Source organism: Typha latifolia, chromosome 1 (genome assembly GCF_019914945.1).
Source record: "Typha latifolia isolate L0001 chromosome 1, TyphaL0001v2, whole genome shotgun sequence".
Lineage (NCBI taxonomy): Eukaryota > Viridiplantae > Streptophyta > Magnoliopsida > Poales > Typhaceae > Typha > Typha latifolia.
Window position 1 is genome coordinate 6,360,919 of NC_133086.1, and position 22,232 is coordinate 6,383,150.

General features: G+C 36.5%; 1 protein-coding gene across 2 annotated transcripts; it reads right to left on the reverse strand.

Annotated features, from left to right (window-relative positions):
- Positions 1-663: 663 nt before the first annotated feature.
- On the reverse strand, positions 664-20,345 carry LOC140801115 (protein TPR1-like). 2 transcript variants are annotated; one of them, XM_073156131.1, is made up of 25 exons: positions 19,998-20,345; positions 19,723-19,902; positions 19,519-19,632; positions 18,138-18,296; positions 17,723-17,897; positions 17,513-17,639; positions 15,451-15,569; positions 15,201-15,336; positions 14,987-15,096; positions 11,342-11,411; positions 11,197-11,270; positions 11,020-11,115; positions 10,853-10,942; positions 9,883-10,010; positions 9,534-9,768; positions 9,290-9,457; positions 9,121-9,216; positions 7,438-7,590; positions 7,238-7,348; positions 6,967-7,146; positions 6,754-6,882; positions 6,572-6,667; positions 1,966-2,148; positions 1,704-1,879; positions 664-1,150 (listed from the first exon to the last, which is right to left on the reverse strand). In XM_073156131.1, the coding sequence occupies exons 1-25, from the start codon at positions 20,075-20,077 to the stop codon at positions 967-969; spliced, it is 3,369 nt and encodes a 1,122-aa protein (XP_073012232.1). In that variant the 5' UTR covers positions 20,078-20,345; the 3' UTR covers positions 664-966. The 2 variants fall into 2 exon arrangements, with proteins under 2 accessions (XP_073012232.1, XP_073012223.1); XM_073156122.1 differs by having other exon boundaries at positions 6,967-7,170.
- Positions 20,346-22,232: the final 1,887 nt, after the last annotated feature.

Sequence of the window (22,232 nt, forward strand, 5' to 3'; positions counted from 1 at the left end):
AATGCCTTACTATTTTGCTCATCTTTCATATCTTTTGAGAAAAGTGGGAATTTAATAGTTTTCTGATTCAATCGATGCAATTGGAATTTGAATTTGGATGTACTCTTTCGACCTGAATCCCTTTAATTATTTGAGAACTATACTATTGGCCGCCGCCTGCTCATGTTTGAATCCTTGGTCGTAAGTTTATTTCCAGACATTCCTTCCAAGTGTCATTTGCTTGAGAGAAAAGAAGTTGTTACATGCTACTTATATTTCGATCTCATTATGGTTTGAGGACTTGCTGAATTAGAGATATGCTTGTATTTAACCTCTGAATGCTGTAGTATTTTGAATCTTTGGCTGAAGTGCCTTCTTCAGTTTTTTGCTTAGGGTTCAATATTGATTGATTCATATTCTTGAGATGGAATCCTGCCCATTCCTTGTTTAATAATTTGGAGTTGACATTATCTGTAGATCGTCAAATGTGGATAGTATTTAGATGATAAGATATCTGCATATATATATATATATTATTTTTTTTTGGGCCCTTGCAAGTCGAGATGCATAATGGCATGGTTATACCAGCTTTTGCCCCATTCAAACTAGTAGATAGAGTAGCTACTTAATAGGAATTATTGCTCCAGAAGTCATGGGTTTTACACATCAACTTAAGAAGACCAGTGAATCCAACAAACGAAAGCTGCAAACAAGTATGTCAATAAAATTTCTCGAAAGATACAAAAAAATTACAAGTATGAAATAAAGCTAGTTCAGGAAATTTTGTCGACCATTCTGCTTTCCAAGACGCTACAGTTAGAATCATCACTAACATGACACACAGACTTACAATGTTCTTATTGTTCTGGAATTTATGGGTTACAGTATCATCAAGGCAACGTATGAATGTATGGGGGGAGATATTAAAAAACAAAACCTACAGATGATACCTACAGAAACACGTATGTGAGTCGACTAGAGAAACCATCATCGCTGGAGTTGATCTGCCCTGCCATTTGGTATCACATTGTCCACAGGTACTGGAGCTCCCCACTTTCCTTCGGACTCCAAGGGCTCTACCACTTTAACAGTTCCATCACTCAACCCCACTGCAAATTGATTCGGTTCTTGTGGGTGCGCCGCAACAACGAGAGGATAAACAGTTGGGTTGCTGAACCAAATAAAGAAAAGTGTGAAGTTCACTGTTGAGATTCTATAAATTTTCAAGGATATGTAGTTGATCAGTACAAACATTCCTAATGATGAAGGAACCATCTGTAAGTCAAAATGACAAAATAGAAAATAAAACATTTAATCTAGCAAGACAACCATGCAAGACCTATTTGAGATATGAAATATTAACCTTTGCTTCAGAATAGGAATCGTGACAAAAATATTTGGTTCAACAATAGGAGGGCAACATCTCCAGTTTTGCTTATTTTCTATAGCAGTGCCATGTTGCTTCCTACTTTAAACACTTCTAGGTCATCGTATTTCATTGTTTACTAACTGAGTGACTGGCAATATCACGTGCAATTCTTAGCACTCTCTAATTATCAGTGGCTACTGTGATTGTGCTACATCATCCAATTAGTAGACAGTACGTAAAACTGTTGGTGCTGATCATAATTCAAACTGGTCCTAATTATGCCTTACGTAATTATTCAACAGACACTTGTTCATTTAGATAATCCAGCAGGCTGATTTCGATAAACTTGATATACCTGTTTACGGCAGTTGTGAATAAGTAGGTCGATGAGGAAATTCGACATCTTAATCTCAAGTTGTCAGTATCAAACACCCCTATGTTGCCATCACAGAAGGAAGCATAAACCAGTTGACTGTTGCATGAATATGACGCATGCGATAGAGGAGCTGAAAGGGTGTCTTGAGGAATCCACTGAAATAGAAGATAATTGCAACAGAATGATAAGTTCTGATACTCTGATCCTGATACAATGATAAACCACACAAATGATTCATTACCTGATCAATGCGCTCCATCTTGGAGGTATCATATATAGCCAGTTGAGTCTTGTGGACTACCAACAAGCAACTTTGGTCACTGTTAAACTGGATCCTAGTGTCACCAGAAGCCGTCTTCCCAGCAGGCAACTGGATCAACACAGATTTCTTTTTCTCCCAGTTCTCAGTGTTCCATGTGCAAAGCTGCAAAAAGTAATGCACTCCTGATGCGAAATCCCAAAAGTTTGATCCAGAAACACCATAAATTATTTTACTCTTACTAACTAAATCAAAAAACATTTTGATTCCCACATTACGATAAAGAAAAATTCATGTTATGTTGAAAATTTTGTTTAGTAGACAAACTAATGAAGCTCAATGTATCAAAATGATTCACATGCTACAGCCTTAGGTCTTGGCCTTAACTTATATAATGCATACTCTCACATTCTAAATAGATGAAGGCAGCATTATGTGCCGGATTTAAGGTCTTCATAGGTGACCAACCAAGTGCAGCAACAGTACGGGAAATGTTAAGAGAAATCTCTCTATTACTTGGAACTCAGCTTACGCAGGTTGTATTTGCATTGAGAGGGTAGGGCCGTCAAAATAAACGAGCGGCTTGGGCTCGGCTCGATCTCGACTCGACTGAAGCTCGATTTCGGCTCGACTTGGCTTGGTTAGAGATGAGCCGAGCTCGAGCAGTAAAATCCGGCTCAAAAATAATATTGAGCCGAGCCTGAGCTAGAGTTGGCTCGCTCAGACTCAACTCGGTAGGCTCAACATAAAAAGGTTTCTTACAAAACCCTAATTCCCAAATCTAATCTCTCAAATCCTTAGCCCGCCTCCTCCTTCTCCTCCTCCTTCAACAACGGCAAGCCCTCCTCCTTCGACGTCCTTCTCCACCGCGGCCCACCTCTCCTCCTTCGCCAAGTCATCGCCTCCTCCTCCTCCTCCTTCAACAATGGCAAGCCCTGTGCTCCACCGCGGCCCGCCTTGTCCTCTTTCGCCAAGCTGCCGTCTCCTCCTCCTTCGGCAACGGTAAGCCCCGTGCTCCATTGCGGCCCGCCTCCTCCTCCTCTTCCTCCACCATGGCCCGTCTCCTCCTTCGCCAAGCCGCTGCCTCCTCCTCCTTCGCCAATGGTAAGCCGCCTCCTTCTACTCCTTAGGCGACGGCAAACCCTGTGCTCGTTCTCCTCTAAGCTACCGCCTTGTCCTCCTTCGCCAAGTCACCGCCACATCCTCCTCCATCAGCCGGCAAGGCGATAAGAGGTTGTGGCTCGACTTGGACTTAGTCCAGCTCGATCCAGCTTGACTTAAATAAGACTTGATAATATACGCATTTCAGGCTTGGGCTCTGGCTCAAGCTTGGCTCGAATTGAGCTGAGCTGAGCCTAAGCAAATTTGTAAGTCTTGAAATTAATTTTTAGCCGAGCCTGGTCAGGCTCGGCTCGTTTACACCCCTATAAGAGGGTGCCCCCCTTGCGTAGAGATAAGGGGTCCTATATCCTGCACAAGAAGACAGCAAGAAGTGATTTACAAGTTATACAAGGGGTAGGGTGAGTAATGAGCCCAAGTCAACAAAGTCTGCCCCCAAGTTCCTAGCAGGTCTGCAGTAGTCCACACTCCACAGCCTACTAACTGAAGTGTTCAACAACAAAGGCTTGGTATCCAACACGGAAGACTTGCTCACAAGCAAGGCTAGCCTTTGTGGTACCCTAAATCTTTGTGTTTGGGCCATCATTCTGCTGGGCCATGGCAATTAGTTACTAATTTAGCAAACATGATTCACAATGTGTTAAAAGAATCATTTATGTTATACAAATGATGAAATGGAAGAGCAAAAACCTGGTTTAGTTGCAACCTCTTTAGCCACTTAATATAATTTGTAAAGTTATCTGACAGTAACACTAGCAAATGAACAAAACTTTCATTTCCCAAGCAGCCACTTGTCTACATAACTTGTTCTCGTGGTCTTACTTTTATTTCACTTCACAAATTTCCTTTTAAAAAACCATTGATGTAAGAATCAGATTTTGTGGGTATGCTCCACCAAATGTTCAAATTCAGATAGTTCAGTTTACAGCAACCAGTTTTCAAGTGTATTTCTTCTTTCATCTAGATTTCATTTTAATAATCTTCTCTGGTACTTGTAAAACACCACCCCTTCAATATAGTGTCCGTTCTTACTGCACAGCCTTGGCATAAGATTCACATGTATGGTTCATGTAGTATATCCTCCTCACATCTCCCTCTCACCCCACCCAACCACCACCCAACTCAAACGACCACCAACACCACCACACGCAGACACACCCCCACAGAGAGATAGACAGATAGATAAATGCACACAAGCGTGCGAACAAAGACCAAACTTAGAACAAAAAATGGAAGAAAAAACAAATGAAAAAACAAGGGACAGCAAGAGAGAGAGAGAGAGACATCGCCACTGCCACCTCTATATTTAGCTGTGTATGCCCAAGCTTGAAAGTAGGATAAGAATGGGGATGATCGAATACTTTGCTACCATAGATCATAGATAGTTGTAACATTTGAAGTGATAATGGAAATAATTGAATTTCCACTCTCTACTTTTGTCAAAATAGAAGCAATACTGTTGCAGTAATAGAGTTACATCTCAAGCTAAAAGCACTTATCTCTACCGCTATGTCATCATAAGCTTCGTGCTATGGGCCTCATGCCGCTGATACCTTCTAGGGAAGATCCCGTGGCTCGGGTCGCGATCAGCCATGGATGGAGGGTCTTCCAACCCTGGTCGCCATGGTCGATTTTCCTTCCCAATAGTCAGGTCGATAGTGATCTCCGACAAATTTTCCTTTTCTCTCCCTTCCCTTTCCCATGCCTTTTCTTTTCTCCCTCATTGATCTCATCGGGGAAGAAAAGATTGGGTTTGAGTTCAACCCAAATCAATCATTTTCTTCTTTCAGGTTTGGGTCTAAGTCTCGACCCAAGGACTCGATCCAATCCTTAGTATTAAGTTGTAGGCTGCGGGCTAACCTGCAGTCTAGCCCTTTATTCGATTTTGGGTTGGGCCTTTGCCCAGCCCAATTATTATAAAAATAAAAATGTGGAATACAGGCCAACGATAGCAACCCAACCCTTTGGGCTTAAATTAGCCCATTTTAATAATTGATTAGTTTAAATTTCAAAAATTATAATATTGGTTCAACTAAAACTTAGGTTATTTATTTATTATTAAAGGTGATGATTTTTATCACATAGACTAAAAATTTCAGTCTATTCATCTAGACTCAGGTGAATGAATTCACTCACATTTTATCCGTCTTGTATTGCATATTTATTTACATGATCCTTTTTTTTTTTTGTGCAAAATATGACTCAGTGTGTTACTATACTATGTGCAAGTAGTTTAATGATCATGTATATTAGTGAAGAAACATAATTGATATTAGACATGACTTAGAGAATAGTCCCCGCATAGATCGTTAGCACTTTCCGTGGTGACTCATACTTAAAAATCTAGGGAAAAACCTTATTTTAAATCACTGCAATGATTTTCTTAGGCGACTCTGGCGAGGTTAGAAAATAGTCTCAGATTACATTAGGTGACACTAATCTCTCTCAACGCTTAGTGAAAAAGATATAGTGAGTTTATCACATAGTGACACCTCCTGGTGACCCTTTGAGAAAGAGACAATGTGCGTTTATCACATAGTTGCACCTCCTGATGACCATAACCGAATTAGCTATGAAAAAATTTAAGCAGCATCTCGATGTGATTTCTAGTTTATGTGGATTCATAGGGTATAGATTCAATTGAGACAAATGATATTATAAATATAAAGAGAAATTCAATTATTGATATCAAGCATGTTATGCGATAAGATTTTCAATATTGTTGATACAAGCATGTTCTATAAGATTGTCTTTTTATATCGTTGGACCTAAATTTATTCAAAGTTATGTTTATGAATTTGAATTTATTTGGTTTTTTAGTAGATTCCACTTACTGAGCTATGTTGGTTGGCTCATAAGATCTCTTTCCTAATACTTCAGATACCGATCAACATGACAATTGAGCAAGATGCATTGGAATCTTTATCTCCACTTAAGACTTTACTATTTTTTTCCTTGATTGTATTAGACATTTTAAACTAAACCTTATATTATTTTAGTTGATTAGAGACACATTAGTGATGGCATTGTCTTTTTTTAATTGTTGAATTGTATTTATTGGAGTTAGATATTCATAATCAAATTCGTGCTATTTTGGACTTAGATAATTAATTTCGGCTTCGTGTATTTGAAGTATATTGAAGTACACAATAGGTCATGATTCCGATTTCAGGTCATGACACAAAATCATCCTTGTATCCCAGATGTCCTGGCACGAAATAACCCCAGTTTGCCTGATTAGTAGGAATGAATTCCTTAACCCAATTGTTTCTTCTTTTAAACTGGTAATTCAGGATCAAAGCCATGAAGCAGTTACTAATAGAGTAGTCAAAAAAAGTCATATTAACGCAAAAGAGGAGAGAAAAAGAAAAAAATGTGACACATTAAAGTATATGTATAGGAGTATCTATGTGTTGCAATTGCCATAAACAAAGTTAAAAAAAAAAAAAATTCTGTGGTTGTCAAGTACCTGTCCGTCAGCTCCTGAAGACACAAGAATATTAAGATTATTGGAAAATGCCAATCCAGTTATTCTCTTCTGATGACCTTTGAGTTTCGTTTTAACCTGAGAAAATTATAATAACCTAATTGCAACCGACTAATAGCAATCAAAATAACAGAAAAGACTGGCCTGGTCAAAGGAGATACTACCTCATCAACCCTAACATTGTATATGTGGATGGTTGAATCTTCCATTCCAATTGCTACAATATTATTGTCTTGAGGGTGAAACGCTAAAAAGGTTGAAGCAGGTGGTGGCGGCATGAATGTTGTCATTACCTTCATAGCATAAATGTATAGGCAAAATTAGTTTCAACATTTATAACATTTTTTGTATGCTGCATATAGAAATTGCCAGCTCACCTTAAAGGTCATCATGTTAAATAAGGAGACTTTCCCACCACAAGCAGACATTACATAGGAATCATTCTTTGAAAGTGCAATGCAAGGGACAGCCTCCTCAGGATTAGCATCTGATACATTATTAGTCATGACAAGGCCACTGTTTGGTTGCCAATGCTGTGGCACAACACTAGCCGTGGCCTTTAACCTCCACAATTTTAGAAGCTATTGTCTCATCCTCATTAAAAAAATCCAGAAAGTGTTAAGAGAACAGAAAAATCAGAAAATGTACCTTGCCACTGGGATTCTGCTCATTGCGACTCCATTTCCACAGCCTTTGAATAGCATTAGATCCTAGTGCTAACAAGCCAGCTCCAGAGTTTGTATAGAGTAGTCTGGAAACCTGAATGCATATGGGTGCTCAACACTAAAAGTCAAAATATAGGTCATATACTCATGTGAAATTCAGAATAAGAAAAAAATGGTGAGCACCTCGTTTGCAGGGTCTGGGGTCTCTGGCATTGTAACAATATGGCACTGTTGTGGATTCACTATTTCAGTCAATTCCCAAGGTTTTGTTTTATCAGGAAGTTCTTCTGCAACCCTTGGCTTTTCTAAATTCCTAGAAGTTGAATCACCACCATTCTACAATACTTACAACACCCAAATAAGCTCAGCAATCAAATTGAAAGATTCCTACATACTTTGGAGTGCAGACAGCACCTTAAAACAAATAGGTTTGATTATGCCATATGCCAGGACATGCTTGCAGTAGGACAAAAATTGCAGTAACTAACAGAAAAAACTATATTCAAGAAATGGTCCTAAAGTCCAAGAAATTTGCTTTAAGCACCAAGCCAACACTCTCATAACTGCAACAGAAATTGTCAATTATATTTGCAGCCAGTTGTACAAGTGTGTACCTAGAGGAAGTCGTTCTTATTTCATGATAAACTTGTTTCTTAAAGGCATGATCTATATTGTTGGTCTTATTATATAATTAGTTAACCTAAAAACTTAAGCTATTTGGTAAGGAATTAATAATGTACATTATGCTTTAACATGCCTCTTCATATACAGATCTCAATATTGACGTGGACAAATGATAGACAATAAGATGTGAGGCTCATCATGCTACACCAGAATAGATATTAGAAAATAGGGAATAGAAGTGAGCTGACAAGATTTGAACCCATGACCTCAAGAAAACAAAATAAAAAATTTACTACCATATTAGATAACCAATTGATCCAAAAGTTTAAGTTGTTAGTTAGTGAATCAATAATATATATCATACATGTAACAATTTAAGCTTTCAGATCAATCAATTATCTAACATGTTATAAGAATTTGATTTTCTAGAGGCCTCGAGTTCAAACCTCAATCCCTACTTATTATTATCTATTTTTGTGCAACCAGCTTAAGCTTTTATATTATATAGTTATATAATATGGTATCAAAGCCTAATTTTCTGCAAGTCTTGAATTCAAACCTCGTCTAGCCGCGTTTAATTTATATTTTCTATTATCTATTCTCATGCAAGTATAGGGACCACACATGAGAGGGCTTCTTACAGTATGATAAATGTTGTTGGTTCAATAATTACACTCATAAAGACATGAGAGAGCAAGTATACACAATAATATTGCGTTTAAGCAATATGGTAGACTAGTAATATTTGATTGAGTGCTTTATCTAAATGATAATAATCAGCATGACATTAGAAGATATAATAAAAAAAACATCCACAAGCAATGAGTCAGGAACTTTACCATCAAAGAAGTTAGTAGTGTTATTTGATTTCTCAAGGAGAATATTATTCAAATAAGGTTTTAGCTTTGCCATCTTGTTCTATAGGAATACAGCTTACTAGGCAGTCACTATTTGGGTTCTGTTTGTTTCCGGAACATAGTCAGTGCTACAAGAACATAGTGAACGACATTGGTGAATCCAACATATTCAAGCTGAAACAGGAAACCTGTATTCCACAATAATGTATCTGCATATTTGCTCCACAGTAAACTTACCACAGACTACCAAAACAAAAACAAGAATGTCTATAAGAAATGAACGTAAGATGAGTAAAAAGATAAACCCTGTTTGATAAATGTTATCGAAATAATAAAATATACATCGCAAGAAAATATTTATGAGGTGTTCTCTTGATCAACATACAAGGATAGGAGATGGTCTAACAGGAGAATTTCCATCCAGTCGCTCCACTTGACTGATGTTAGTAGGGATGCTCGCAACAATAGGTGCACCTGAAACCTGATAAGAAAAGCTTATAGGTCAGAAGACCCTAAACTCTCTAATAGTAATACTAACAAATAAAGGCTCCCACCTTGATAGAAGAAGCTTCACATTGAGACCTAAATGCTTCAAAAGGTCGATTGCCAAAAGTTCGTAGCAATTTAAGGCCATCAGCATTTGCTAGTATCTTAAGACCATTATCCACCGTAGTTACAGCGAGAAGATTGCCTTCCTTATTGAATCTCAGACGCGGGAAACTCTGAAGTAAAAAGCCTATAGAAGTTAAAAAGTTCCTAGAACACCATCAAAAACAATATTGAATGCAAGGAACTGACCGGCAGCCCACCCTCAGCTTCGGTACTTGTGAGCATATTAGTGTTGTCAACATCCCAAAACTTAATCTGGTTATCTTCCCCAGCAGCCAAAAAGTGATTCTGACCAGCATCAAACTGCACTACACCACCTGATTTTCTACGAAACCCGGTATATGTCCTCTTTATAGCTCCTTCACTTTCATTCCATTCAACCAAGAAAGAGTCCCCATCTTTACTAGTCCCACATGAGAACAACCTTTTTACAATAAAGAGAAGGGAGATAAGAAACAGAATTTAAATAACTGATGACTTTCCTTTATCCTTTTTGTAAACCATATACATATCTAACTTAACCATTCCTGTGTCTTACCTACTTCCATCAGCACTATATAGCATAGTAGTACACCAGCGGCCAGGAGCATCATAGTCCACCCTATATCCGATATCATCATACAGCCATGCCTTAATTCTTCCATTGAGTGAAGTTGAGAAGATGAACTGCAGATTGGAAAATTATAATGCATATCATAAATAAATTGGAAAACTGAAAAACTTTAGCTTAGTACGAAGCAATTGTGTCATGCCACAGGAACACTTCCAAGTTTATTGGATGGCAAATTGAAGCAACAACAAACTTTCACAAACAAGTAGTTCATACTAAAGACATGCATTAAAGAGTTCTTCTTTTCTCTTGAAATATCTAATGATTTCACTGTTTCAGCAGTCTGTTAAAAATTTAAGTTAATAAAATGGCTATTCCACATTATCCCAGAGAACATCTAACCAGTAGACATGTAATTCACATCCAAAAATTAGCATTAAAAATGTTGCAGTTAGCATATTGGCCTTAGCATTATTACCACCTTCAAATAACCTTCACTTCAAATTAAACTAATACAAGATTGTCATTTCCATAAAGGATGTATTTCCTACTTCTGCAATGAAGTTCTAGCAAAACCTGATCTGATCTAAGTTTGCTCGTCAGTCCTCTCCTTAAGTTTATCCTTTGTGTATTTATATCACGTATCAACTATAAAAGTAATTGGGGTTTTGATTATATAGAACTGAACTAGGCCATCTCCTGCCAAAAAGATAATCATTGCATGCAGATGTATATCACTATTAATGGAGAGAATAAAAAACCATTCAATGCAACTAATTCCAGTATTCCCAATGTTTGCCAATATATTTGATCAGCTATCAAGAAGAAAATAAATCTATCACAAGATATGATGTTTCAGAAAATATCATTACAATAAAGACATCATAAACTGAAAGGACTAACCTATGATCTAATCACAGAATTTATTTCAACTGCTATTAACTTGGCAGCATGATACCTGAATATTTTCCTTGTGGTGGGGGCAAATGGAATACACAGGCGCCTCGTCTTGAAATACGTAGAGCCTTTGCCCACTCAAATCCCAAATCTAGAGTATATATGGATTCAGCAAAGGAAATTGAAGACATGGTAAGAAAAATAATTATATAAGTAGTAATCCCACACCTTTATCAGCTTATCATCTCCACAAGTACCCACACAAAGTTGCTTGTTGGGATGACAGAATGCTATGTCATTAACTCCACCAACATGAGCATCAATCTGATATCAAATTTCAAATAGAAAATAAATATCTAGAACTTGAATTCCCTATTCGATTGTCATGAAAAAGTAGCATTCCACCTCTAAAAGTTGCCGTAAATCATTTGACGCTTGATATGCATATAAATGAATCAAGTGCTTTGAGAATGCAACCCCTGAAAGCATTAAAGTAAAGCTTAAAAAAAAGTACCAAAATGTTGATCCTGTACAATTGGAAGCCACTTGCCTATCAAACTTCCATCAGGGCTCCAGGTAACTCGAGTGACAGATATGGAAGAGTCCTTGACAATGGTGCTCTGTCAGTACATGTGACAAACAAGAACCCAGCAAAGTTAATACCAACATAAGAAGCACACATAGAGCAAAAGAGAAAAATCAAAGAAGTTTCTATTAGACTAACACTTAAGTGACAAGGAAAACAGAAAAAAAAAAAATCTCAGTTAATTCAACATAGTCCAGCTACTAGCTGCTACTTCAATATGACGATCATGGGAACAGCTAAAGCGACATGCTTTGAAAATATGCAGCAAGCCACAATATGATAAACTGAGAGCACTTTATTTGGCTCTTTGGCTAATGTGTTCCTTGGAGATGAATATCCTATTACAAAAAATTTCTCCTCCACTCAGCCCCTTTCATGTCTTGGATCATTTTGGAGAGTTTACTCATGGTTGCATGAACAAAAAATGTGATCAAATATAGTTCCTCCTAAAATGTTGAATTCCCCTTCCATCATGAGGCAATACAAAAGGGAAGAGAGCTTCTAGCTAAGTGTAGCCTTATCTAAATTATCAAATTTCAGCCAGATTGAAGATTGTACCTGTTCAAAAGTCATAGAAACTTCATTACTGTATGTCTGTACCAACATTTAAGCTGCTTCAGATATGGGCATTATCATGCAGCTCACATGTCAACTTCTCTTATTAAATATGCATACTAGTTCTTTCTCTAATATATATACCAATGGTAATCATTTCACTAATTTGATCATGCAAACATACTGGTCTGATCAACTTGATATAAGCTAAGTTTCCAGCAACATGTTGAATCTTGAATGGTTTGAGTAATACAGTATAGGCTATAGCAAGTTTTGTGTCAAAGACAAACTTGGGTGTGTCTGAATTAGAGGTCCTCAGATTATATCATGTAGAAGACGATGCAGATAATTCTCTCATCTCTCTCAGTTTTTTTCCGGTTTATCTTTCTGCATCTCTAGGCCTTCATGAACCCAAAAATTTGACATGTATGTAACCTCGATCTGCAAGCATGCAAGCCAGTCAACCCCTCAAGATGCACAACTGCTGAAGAACAAGACTGTATACTACCTTATTTTATTCCTTAATGGCCAAATTCATTAATTTCACAAGAATTTGGTCGGGCCAATACACACCCTCTCAACAAACCCAAAGTGTTCATATTTGACCTCTTTAGGCAGCATTAAAGATGAATATTTAGGAAGATTGCTTGTCGTGCCTATTAAAATGATAATATCAAAGTAGAGAGATCAGAATACATTAGCATTTTTCCTTAAAAGAATAGGTGTCTAGTGCCAAAGTTTTTCAAGAGGTAATGCCAGAGCAAAGGAAAAAAAGGCCTTAATTGCTTTGGAATCTTGAGTTGCTCTACTTATATAAGTAAAGTGGCATCAATCATTCTACAATTGCCGCTCGCTCAATTTAATAACTTGAGTTGTTAATTCGTTAACTACTTTAAAAGCTTAAATTATTAGATAATGATTTTATCTTATCAAGGATTGTCCTGCCGAAGGCACGGCCATCCCCGGTCGGTGTGGCATGCTCCTAAATGCCACTAGTATGTATTGGTACACCTTTGCCTTTGACACATCTCTGATATACATTTTAGGATATTTAGAGATATTTTTAGTTTGTACAATCTTTTATTCTTATATTTATTAAAAATATAATAATAATCAACTATAAATATTATTCAACACATAATATGATTGAATATATTCATTAATTGATATTAATTTAAAAATTAAATTAAAACCTAGTTTATCGTAGAATGATAAGGAGGATTAAAAACTTCATTTGCTAGCATAAGAATAATATAAGAATGTTACATTAAATATTATTGATAATCCTCAAGAAACATTCATTGATAATAATTGCTCATTGTAATATCTCACATACTATTTATACAAATATAGAGTTTACAATCTTCGTATGGCATGATATGCATATTGAATATACACTAAAATGATCGGTTTAAGCATATCATAGCTATATACATGCTATAGATATGGAGCATAATAAAGGTGTTACGATTTTGGTGGGTGATTAATATGATAGCAATGATAATAATGAGCTCATATCATCTTGTGAGTGCATGCGCTTTAGTGTCCTGTTAGGCTGTTACCTATAGGATTAAGTAATTTCCTCATCTAACTATAATCATATTGAGTCTAAGATAGTTTTTTTCTTGTTTGTCTCTGACAATTTATGCTTCACATTTGAATTTAGAGAAAATCTAATTTTCCCTTTGATTCCTATATTTTAATAATTATTTTTATATATTTAGCACTAAAATGCTAGATCTATATAGAAAGATTCTTATAAATGATAGATCTAGCAAAATTGAGTTTGGAATCACGATTAGGATTGACTGACAAAAAAAAATACACATATTGACCGTATCGAATTATTTTTTTAATTACTTAAAATTTTAAAAATTATTTTTAAATACAAAAACTCCTAAAATTTAAAGCATATTAAAAGGATCTAAAATATAAATTACTTACATATGGAGTTTAAAAATTAAAAATAAAAATTATTTTCTCAATCTCTATCTCCCTCGCTCTCTCTGTCTCTCTGTCACACAAATGATAAATCTCCTTTACTACTTTTCTCTTTCACCTTCCCACAAAACTCTCCCGCTCACTCTTTCTCTCTCGCTAACTCTCTCTCCCCCACCCTCCTCCCTATCTCTCTACCACCTAATCTCTCACTCACTTCAAACATAAAATCTCACTCAAAACCCTCTCTCCAACTCCCTCCCTCACTCTCCACCACACTCTCCCTATCCCATCCCCCCCCCCCCTCTCTCTCTCTTGCTGCAATAGAGTTTGAGAGAAAAAAGGAGAGAGAGATAAAGACTGTAGTGTCACTAGAATGCAGTGTCGCTAGATCCATTGGAGGAGGAGCACATTGGACGTCTACTTCTATGGATATGTGTCGGTAAGTCTTCGCTAGGTTGTGCATGGTAGAGAAAAGGTAGGTGGACATCTATTTCGACCTATTTCACTAATCATATCGGGTGGTTTTGATTGATCTTACGACTCAGTGTCAACTAGATAGGTTGATACCCCACCTAAACCAGTCAATGCGATCGTGATGGGCTAAAATTAAGAACCTTGCCTAGATCTAGCATTTGTACACCCAAAGTAATTTTTTTAATACAACAAAAACTTTAAAAGAATGAAAATATATGTTGATGGAATTTGAAGAACTCTTGAATTCTTAATTTCTCTTTCACTTTCTCTAACCTTGTGTCACTTTCATTTGTTATTTTAGTAAAGTGACTATGAAACAAAGAGACAAAAGGTCTCTTTGACGAACCTTATTGGATTTTGGGTGTCACCTAATCCATGCCTATTTGCACAAGTCGTTACAAGGTCGTGCTAGTTTGGCATGCACCCGTGTTGACCCATGCCAGGTGTCATGCTCTCATCGGCATGGGGCATGCCGACTGGCATGACTATACTTGTTTTATATGAATAATCTCGAAATCCAAAATAAGAATAAATATGAAAATTACATTAGTATTATTCAATGCAGAAAGAAAATGCGAAAAGAACATGAGAAAGTAATATGCTCTTTCCATGAACTTTCTGAAAATGTATGATAAGCACCTGGAACTGTGGTGAGCAAGCTCTCAGATCGCATATCTTGAATGGCTTTGACACCAACCTCTCGCGTAAACCAATCTCCCAAAATGTTATTTCACCATTTGTTGAACCCACTATATAGAATAGGCATAGATTACAAAAGGAAGCATTTGTCTCATCAAATAAATAAAGCCTCCACTGTAACACAAATATCTTAAAATCATGAGGATCATTGTACCAAGAAGTAGAGTATGATGAGAAGGATGAAAATCCATGCTAGTTATGTTGGAACCCTGGCTCAATGTACAAACTACCATTTTGGGCAAGTCATCTAGAGACCATGTAACCTGTGGAATAGGTGCAGGATAGGTAACCTGCATACGATGGGAAATAAGTATCTGAACTTTCATACAAAAAAGAAGTGCGGTCAAATCACAAGACAAAAGAGACAAAAGTACCCCACTAACTCTTTAGGTCATAAATATTACCTCATCAACAGGATGTGCACCCGGCCGCAAACGTTTCATTAGTTGCTCTGATTCTGCATTTTGATAGTCTGTAATACCGAGTGCATTTGGAGGAGTTCTTGGACGTTTTAATACAGAAACTGTCAAGGAAAATGTAAGTTTCCCATGCTCCTAATAGATTTTCTTTCCTTTTTTTTTTGAGGAAAATGTTCCTAATAGAAGTCAGTTATAGAATTTTCTACTTCCAAAGGAAAATGGCAGAGTTTTTACAAATCAAATGACAATTCTGAGCAAAAGAATTTAGTTACTAAAGGAAATTTCCTTTTACAAATGTTTTTCTAGAGCTGATGTATATCTCCATCCATGTTATTGACCAAAATACTGAAGGCGTCCAAATTTATTACACCCGGTGAAACATCTCAAGGGAGAAAACGCTGGAAAATTTGAGCTGACAATTGAGCAATTCACCAACTAATTACATTTAATTAAAAAAAATTGTATTTAACACCTTGCCTTGCCTTTTAATAAATTTATGATTTATACCGTGCATTTTAACTATTTGCAAATCAAACCCTACGTTATAGTGAATATATGCAAAAAATACTATGTTATTAGATAAACTTAACCAAACCCCTAAATTAAATTAGCTATGCCAAAAAAATTATAAGAATATCCTCAGCAATCACATTTTTCTCTAAATGAGAGGAAGAGAGAAGAAGATGAGAATTAAGGGTATTTTAGTCATTTTTAAAAAATATTTAGAGTGGACAGAATATTCTTTTTGTATGTCACCTGTTAAAACGGTATTAGTATAAATCTAACCACAGTATTTTCTACACATAATAGCTAAAAATATAAGGCTCGATTTATAAATAATGAAAATGGAGGTTGTAAACTATAAATTAGTTAAAAGATAGGATGTTAAATATAAATTTCCCTTCAAATAAAGACTATTGAAAAAGTTACACACAAGTGCATGCTACATCTCTGAAATAAGTCATAAAAAATGTTGGAAAATAGCATGTTTGACAAGGTGTAGGATCTTTTAACGAAAATACAATCTGCAAGCTTTCGCAAAGAAGACTACTCGTTTTTGCTGGTTACTTAACATTATCACAAGGATTTGTGACAGATGGATAACTTATGTGCTAGCCAGGGTTGAACTATTAAAGTACTTGCTCTATCTAATCTGCAGCAAACCTACAGGCTATCTAGTGATCGACAGGCAAATAGCATGATGATCCACATTAAATATCTGCCTGTCGATCACCAGATAGCATGATGATCCACGTGAAAGTATTTGCCTGCCGATCACCAGATAGTCTGATGATCCACGTGGAATATCTACCTGCCGACCACTAGATAGCATGATGATCCACGTGGAAGTATTTGCCTACTGATCACCAGATAGCATGTAGGTCTACTACTGATAACCAGCTTGTGAGGACCTTTTGGTCTTGGGTTATAGTTCTGCTTTTGCAACAGCTTGTAAATTCTCTCCAAGAAGGCATCACTTATGACAGCTAGGACTCAACCATACACCCTGCCTGGAGGTGCACATGAGTCACTGAAACAACTTCTTCTTGTATTAGCTATTAGGTATAAGTCTATTTGCATTTTGCAGTTATCAAGCACTGCATTGGTAGAACCTTGCAATCTAAATACTTTTCACTTTTTACAAGAGGATTGACATGAATTTTTTTCTTCTTTTGTAGCACAAAAGGCTTCACATATTTTCTGGAAAAATAATAAATCTTTTATAAAGAGTCCAAAAACATAAAACAATAAAAGCCATAATGTTAAGCACTGCATTGGTAGAACCTTGCAATCTAAATACTTTTCACTTTTTTCAAGAGGATTGACATGAAATTTTTTCTTCTTTTGTAGCACAAAAGGCTTCACATATTTTCTGGAAAAATAATAAATCTTCTATAAAGAGCCCAAAAACATAAAACGATAAAAGCCATGATGTTAGTTTTGGGAGTAAAGAAAGGGCTTCTCACACACCATGTCCCTCTGCTTAACAGATACCAACAATTAACACCATAGAACTACATAATTATTGCAGTAATTGCATTCATACCTTGATTTGGTGGAAGAGGAATAGATGATGCTGCAATAACAGCAGACTGAATAGATGAGGAAGCAGCAACATTAGCCATCCAACCAGCTAAAGCATTTGCACTTGCAGCTGCTGTAGGGGGGGGTGGCTGCACGAAACATGAATGGTATGAAAGATGACCATCATATTTGCAAATCTGATTGTACAAATTAGCAAAGTATAGCAACAAACTGCATGAGGTCCAAGTGGCGTATATGTAACAGCAGCCTTCGGAACAGCTGCAAGTGGAACAGAGACTTGTGAAGCACGAGCACCACTTGGAGGAGCACAAGTATGGTCAGTGAACAAAGTCTTGATATCGGGATTTGGCCGAGGATTCTTGCAGAGCTGATGTTGCCAGTTCAAACTGACCAACCATCAGGTAGCAACAATCAATTCAAAGCAAGGTTTTATCCACAATGTGTTGAATAATAATAAGAAAATACAAGACATGAACAAGCATTATGCAATTGATGAGAAAAATGCAGTCAATATGATAGTCAAAATGTGCATTATGCTACAAAGATGTGACTCATTGAATAGACAAATCGTAACAGAGTAAATTGACTAAAGAAGGCCTCGCAATTAAAAAATGGCATCTTCCCACCTTTGGTTGATTAAAGTCCGAAGACGTGAAGCTTTAAGAGTGGGAAACACAAGCTTCTCACGAAAGAGAGGATTTGCCTCAATCAACTTTTTAAGCTCAATCAGCATAACACTTCGAGCAAATTTGGTATCACCATACTTAGATAATTGTTCGTTCTCCCTACAAGCAAGGAAGAGAAAAGAGTCCCAAATTAACTTGTCAAAACTTGAAAGAATATCGGCAACATATCCAAAATACAGGAAGAGATTGAGAGATCAACTAATATTCCAAGGCAAAGAGTTATTATAATTTTAAAACCGTTCGGTGATGGGAGACTGCATGGGGGTACTCATTCATTATAGCTTTGTTTGCTCAAAGTTTGGGGACCCTAATCTGGTTAAATAACTAAATATCTTTTAATCTTTTTTATATTTAATAAGTTTACTTTTCAAAAAAATTAAGACTAAGAAATGAGACTAACTAATTAAGTTCAAGATTTAGCCTCAAACCAAACAAAGCCTATAAGTCTAAACTAAGTGTATTAAAGAGTCAAAATAAACTTAGTATAAGCTTGATAACATTCAGAAAGTTTCAAGAAACAGAAACAAATTTGATAGAAGCCGTCTAGTATAGTGGTTACTAATATGGGATGGGTGCATATTGAGTGGCATTACACTTATTCTGACTTCGCTTCTTGGTACTCCTAGAGAATGCAAGGTGAAGCCACTAGTCTTTTTCATTTCTTGACATCATCATTGTCAAATTTTAAGCCAAAAAATGGAGAAAAGACTAAAAGGCCAGAGAACATCAAAATCCTCGACTTCCAGATGCATCATGAAAAATAACAGTGGGACACTTATGAACATTCTTCTTGCCTTTTAGGTGCCATATAAATTATGCCTCCAAAGTTAAGGTTAACACAATACATACATAAAAATATAGCATGGATTGCAAGAATTCGAACAATGAAAAATAAAATCTCACAATTTCTCATAGTAATCTTATCACGCTTGTAATCTAATAATATGGATTGCGTCCAGAAATATACTCAATCATAAAAGAAATCCTTGCATATTTTCTTAAATTTCAATAATGACTCTGAACCCTGACATGTGCAAGGAAGAATAAATTATGCCAATAAATGTCATGATATATATTATTAAGATCACCATAATTTAATCCTTTTTCCCCTTCAATCAAATTTTGGAATTAAGACACAGAGCCAGAGGAAAGAGAATAGACCACCTAAAACAATAAACAATTACCATTAACCCATTTAAAAAATGCATTAGCTTTGTTATATTTTCCTTGGTAACAGTATCAAACTCTACTCCAATTAAAAAATACTTAACAATGCCAAAAAAGCAATCACCAGTAAATATAGCGATCATTAGCAAATCACCTAAAATTATCAAGGGCGAGAAGCTGTGTAATTTCTTTATACAGCTCTTCATTGAATGTAGAGAACACCTTGAGATCCTTCACCAATATCTCAACTGCTTTTGCTCTGTCGTGCCTGATACACAACCCAAAAGCAACTTTCAAACATAATCCCAGCTTCTTCAAAATAACAGAAAAGTTTCTTACAGGTAAGCAAACCCAGGACCTATCAAGTGCCTCCAGATACTTCTGCTTCCTGATCTCGAAAAAAATCTTCATCGAATACCTATTATCATCCACCTTCGTGAACCCAGAAAGATACCTCTCCACCTCGTCCCACTCCCCAGCTTGCGCCGTCTCCTCGAAGTACTTCATGTTGAAGAAAACCCCCGATTCCTGCTCCAACCTGCCCCAATAACGCAACAAATAAAAACCCGAAACCAAAATCCAAACGTTTAACGACAAAAACAGAGAATTTTTTTCAAAGAAAAAAAAACTCACTTATGCACAGATTCCTTGAACTTCTCCTCATCGAGGAACTGCAGGATGAGGAACACTAGCTCCCGGCTCAGAGACGACATTTCTGGCTCAAAACTGCCCACCCAGAGCTCAATCGGATCGCAACGAAGCGAACGAGCTAAAAACTGATCCAATTCAAGCTTAGCTGAGAAGGAACAGGGGATTACATATAGAAATACCAGGAATATGACGAGCTTCTTCAAGAATCCGGGCTAGGGTTTCGTCGCCTGGATAGGGAATGAGAAGAGAGAGAGCGGAACGGAAGCTCCGGGAGAGAGAATAGAAAGAGAGAAAAGGGTGAGACTTTGTTTGCTTTCTTCGATGCGTTGCAGTCTTCTCCCTTTCTCTATCTCCTCATATATGCAACAACTCATCGATGATAAGTACGATGATATATCAGAAATCCCAACGTACTTATCTGATAAGTAGTGAGGAGTAGTGGGACGCCATTTTTCGCGGACGCGAAGCGATGAGATTTAATCCGATGGATATTCTCGTCGCGTCCGGGCCGAGAGTGCGGTCGTCAGTTTGACGTGCGGAATTTTAGTTGCCGATATTTTGACAGTTGCTTCGCGCGAGATGTTGAGATAAACGTGCGGATGTGGACTACCTACACGAACAACGGATCTCGTGCACCTTCCAATAAATCAACCACAGCTATCAGCTCATCGTTCTCTGCCACGCACGTAGCATGTGGCCCATTTATGCAGCTAGTTCTCGCAGGCGATCGAGCTGGAATCTAAAACGGGCGTCCGACGGTATTCTTGGTGGGAATAATCTGCATCTTCAGAGGATAAAATGTTGTACTTGTCAACACGACGTCGCGATGCAAACAAATCGCTTCCACTAAAACGGGTGGTGGCTTTGGACCCGTTAACCCGATCAAAAACGCAAATTTTAGTATTCCAGTAGAAAGTCCATAACTTTTATCATAAATCTAATATCTCATCGTTTTGTTTGAACATCTCGTTGGTCGAGCATCACATCAACAATGTGAATAGATCTTGATAAAGTCGTTCAGATTTACATATATATATATATATATATTGTGTCTTTCTTGATCTTTTTTCTATAGTTGAAAGTGATGGGACTTAATGTGTACTGGGTAGTGAGGGGTTTCAAATTATATATATATATATATATTAGGCTTTATTTATAATATCTTACTGTTTTCGTCCTATGTTGGATGTATTATTTCAACTCAGTTTCAATGGACCAAACAAAGGCATTTCTTCAATATACAAATGGACTGATTCATAACTAGACAGTATCTACACATATGTATTAATAATATTATTATTATCTTTTGTACAGAATACAGTTTAACTCATGTGGTTTGGCGAGATTTTGAATATGTATATACTTCAAGCTTCTGTAGGACAGTTAAAATTTTCTTTTAAAACTAAGGGCAGTTTATATTTTTCACCATCATTCGCCGACTTTCCACTACTTATTTTCTTTCTTATTTTCTATCTCTATTGTAGCTCTCTCTCTCTCTTTTTTCCTCTCTCACTTTTTTTTTCTTTATCTTAAATTCTCCACTCGTATTCCTGCCATCGGTGGCCACATCCACCACCAAACAGAGACGGTGAGCCTCCTCTCTCCTCATCTCCTTTCTTATGTATTCTTCTTCTATCTCTTTCTCTTTTTCTCTCTTTAGACCTGAGTTCATAAGAACTGAGTCGCTGGTGAGAGGGCAGGCCTAGCTAGCCAACGATCAATCTCCTCCCCGTTGGCACGAACCTTCCATTCTTTTCTCTTTTCTTCTTCTTATTCTTCTTCTTCTCCTTTTCTTCTTTTCAATCTTCTTCCCCTCCTTGCTACAACAATGCTTGGTCGAGGGCGAGTGAGGCTTTCCTTTCATTTTAACTACTTAGTTTATTAATATAAATTTATTAATTGAATATTTAATTATTGTTAAATAATACATATAGTCATTAACATAGTATTTAGAATTATTAATTATAATTATAAGTATTTGCATATAAATATATCTATACTTTATACGTTGTTATTAGATTAATACGCATCATATATCCATGTTTATATTATATATAACTATTTTTAGCAATTTATTATTCTATACTATTTTGTTTAAAATAAAGTACTAAGGTTACACATTTATTTCACATAATTGGATAATGACTATTTTACATATAATTAATAATTAATTAAAGAGTATGAGTGACTAAATAATTATTACTTAGATTTTTCTAT